This window comes from Colletotrichum tamarilloi, assembly GCF_030869305.1.
Source record: "Colletotrichum tamarilloi strain Tom-12 chromosome Unknown Scaffold_391.1, whole genome shotgun sequence".
Lineage (NCBI taxonomy): Eukaryota > Fungi > Ascomycota > Sordariomycetes > Glomerellales > Glomerellaceae > Colletotrichum > Colletotrichum tamarilloi.
The window spans coordinates 1-3,402 of NW_026849773.1; the positions used below are offsets into that span (position 1 = coordinate 1).

Here is a 3,402-nt window from a genome sequence, read left to right on the forward strand (position 1 = left end):
GTCGTAGTGCGCCCTCATGGGGTCCTCTATCCGCAATCTCTTCGCAGGATTGTTCTCCTTCATCTCCATCTCATGCGCCTCGTGGTTGTGCGGTAAGGCATTGTCGCTGTTGTTCCTTCTTGAGCTGGCGGCGAGTGATATTCCTGACCGAGATGCAATGGCTGGCTCTGAGAGGGCAGAGCTGGGAGTCTGCGTGTCTAGGAGGTTCGACTTTTTGTGGTGCAACGGCAGACTGGTGGGCACGGAAAGTTGCGGGACGCGAAAGTCACCGGACAGCCTCGAAAAGGCGTCGCTAGTTGACGATGTGCTTGACGCATCGAGGTGTGGGCCAGGCCCCTTCGTATCGAATCTTTTCACAAGCGCAAGCTTATTCTTCATATCAAAGAGGGCGTCGGCGCTAGAGTGCAGCTGGAACTGGTTATGGTGCAGACCAAACTCGGCCGAGATGCTGGGCAGGTGGTAGTTAGGCCTATGAAAGCAGAATTGTCAGATGGGCACCGCTCTCGATATTCTAAGAGCTTCACCTTTTCTTGGAACCAAATGAAACAGCAGAGGAAAGTTAGGGTCTCGAACCTTGTGGAATCCGAAGCTGAAGACGAACCTGTGCTGAGATAACCCTCTTCATTCCTATGAGCGGGCTCCGTGTATGGTGATCTGTAATGCGAACCTCCTAAGCTGTCACGATAACTGTACTCCCTCAGGCTGTATGAATCGCAGTAGGGTTGTGGTTGTCCGGGCCCCTGATGATACGTGTGAAGATTGTCGAAGGGGAGCTGTGATGGTGGTAAGGGCCGCGGCGCGTTCATCACGTCTCCAAAGCCGGAAGTGGCGACAGGAAAAGAACTAATGCTAGGGACGAATCTCCCTGAGCGTTCTAGGCTTGATCGTTCCAAGATACTAGGAAGATCTGCCGTCTTATCGCCTCTCGAATATGCCTCCATGATATCGGTTCGTCTTTGTGCACTTCCCAACTGAGAGTTGAGGTATCAGCCGGAGCGGTAACGCTCAAGTTGAGAGTGACGGAAGCGCGAGCGTCGTGGGTGTAGGGCTAGGAGATACCTATAGTGATCGCGGCCTGACACGAGAGGCGTCCGAAGGCAGATGAGTCGTCAAAGACGCCGTGGGTGACGATGGCCGTCGACTTCACTTTGAGTGGGAGCAGGGACCAGTGCAAGCCGAGAATGGTTCTAGGCTCTGAGCTTGGCGTCGCGGTGCTGCTGCGATGTTCCGTAGGGCGTTAAAAAGCATGGGCATGCAGTCTTTGACTTCAAGCCGGGTCGCCAGCATTTGATCAGCAGCACCAATTGGGCTCGTTCTCAGGCCGCCCGTCAAGGTTGTATTCCGCCAGGGACAGTCCATCTGGAAGCCATGTAGAGATACCTCGCGTCACCCCTTGGTCGGACAGGTCCTAGCAGCATGCTCAGCTCACCGAGGTCGTAGCCCGCCTCGCTTTGCAAATTTGTCTCTTGGAGACGGCAACCACATACTTCGCAAAGATGCCAACATTGCTGTGTGACGCCGTGCTAGCTCGTTCGAGACGAATCAATAGCTGAGGCAGGCGTGCTACTAAGGTGAAGTCGGTCTCGGACGATCTGCAGAGACCGGATTTTCGATAACTGACACGGAGATCTTCCCCGCTATACTACACTACTGGATATGCGGCTGGATACGCGGCTGGAACAGGCCTTGAGCTTTCCGCCTTCTTAGAGGATAATCCCCACAGGGCTGCAGGCTGTGACTCGCTGGTCTTGTAGACGATACATCTCTCGGCTAACACTGCAACATAGCGTAAGTGCTCCGCTGGGTACCTCACGCCACCGACTCGCCTTGGCCTGCTGCCTCTGACCTTGCCCCCCTGCTTCCGGGTCCATAACCGCGATCCCTGTCAAGTACTTTTTCGTCACTGCGAGTGGTCTCCTCTGACGCCCCCTCTTCCCGCACACCCACCCCTCTTCATCTGATCAGCGTATTCCTGGTGACTGTTGGAATTGCGCCAGTGTGCATGCTACGTTCCTCATTGGGTGGGCTGCAGACGAGCCGCATCGGATTTGTCGCAACGTGCCAGGGTCTGTAGGCCGGCCGTTGGAGCCTTGCCCTTCGCCGACGGACGACAAGGACAAGGATAACCTCCTTTGAAGGAGAAATTGGCGGCATCTTTTCGGGTCGTGTCCGGTGTTAACCATGGCTTATTTTGTCCAATCGCGGGGCATCCGACGAACACCTGTACGTCCGGAATATGAAGCGTCTCCTGGAAAGGTCCTTCTTAGACCGTATCCGCCATGGCAGCCTCTACACGAAGGGAGGATCCAAGAAACCGGCCCCGCCCTCTTGCCTCCCCCAAGCGTTAAGTGAGAAGGTAGTCGTCTACTGTTGATACAGGAAGCTCAGCCTGGCGCAAAGCAGAAATCTACGATGGCGTCCAGCCGTGACCATCGTCTGACATACCAACCAATCCAACGCGTTGTGTCTGAGATGCGCATATAGGAGCCCACCAGTAACCTGACCAAAAGTACCAGAAACGCATCTTTCCACGAAAGGGCAGTCAAACCACCAAAGGCTTCGTCGTAACACAAACAGTTGATCAGGTTGATGGAGTAGCCCAACCGCCTGAGCGAAGGCAAAGACCTGTCCGATGGAGTACGGGAACGTTTGCATGACAAGAAATTGAGAGGGAGCTGGGCCGGTGGCTTTGGATTGCCGAGCATCGTCACCCCTTTCCCCTGGACTACGCAGCCGAGTTTCAATGCGCCACAACACACACTCGACATACGTACATGATTTCAGTCCGGGGTCTACGTACGCCGCAGAACACCACCTACAGCTCACTCGTGCATAATAATGACCCACGGCAAACCCAAGGCCATTCTCAGAGCACCTACCGACGAAGACTCCCATTCGTCACGGTAGCCAGGAGAATTGTGTATGGCAAGCAAAGAACCTTGCATGTCGGACTAGACGCGTTCCGATGCCTCGGACGCGAATCAGGCTCACAGTTCGAGGCGCTCGTGTTTATCCTTGGCTACCCCACTGAAGTCTGCATGTCCAGATACTGCTACTTCACTCAGAACAATCCCTCTTACTCGGTCTATACCCTCCTTTCTACCTTCTCACACCATCACAACAATGTCTCATATCATGCTCAACCATGCGCGGCTTCATGCTCACTCCTGGCTGCTGTACTCTCACTGATAGCGCCCTTAACACCGAAGCACCGTATCTCGCCTCCGGCACTCTTTCTTCGGACCTCCTGCGCGCAACTGGCGATAACATGGATCAACATGTTGCATTTGTTGGCTTTATCTATCATGAGACGAGATACCGACAGTGTTCCTGTCTGGTGCGCTGTTCTCTTCGCGGCCTCAGGGGTTTTCCAGGTAGACAGGCTCTACGACGACTCGACCC

The 3,402-nt window shown here is 54.6% G+C and overlaps 2 protein-coding genes across 2 annotated transcripts; both read right to left on the bottom strand.

The window, feature by feature from the left end:
- CTAM01_17180 (uncharacterized protein) lies at nt 1-806 on the bottom strand (the record flags this gene model as incomplete). The annotated part of the gene is made up of 2 exons (XM_060533169.1): nt 1-469; nt 574-806. Coding segments are annotated over 2 exons (702 nt in total), but the record flags the coding sequence as incomplete, so codon positions are not given.
- A 1,601-nt stretch (nt 807-2,407) lies between these two features.
- Nucleotides 2,408-2,524, bottom strand: CTAM01_17181 (uncharacterized protein; the record flags this gene model as incomplete). The annotated part of the gene is made up of 1 exon (XM_060533170.1): nt 2,408-2,524. The coding sequence occupies one exon, from the start codon at nt 2,522-2,524 to the stop codon at nt 2,408-2,410; it is 117 nt and encodes a 38-aa protein (XP_060372253.1).
- Between the last annotated feature and the right edge of the window lie 878 nt (nt 2,525-3,402).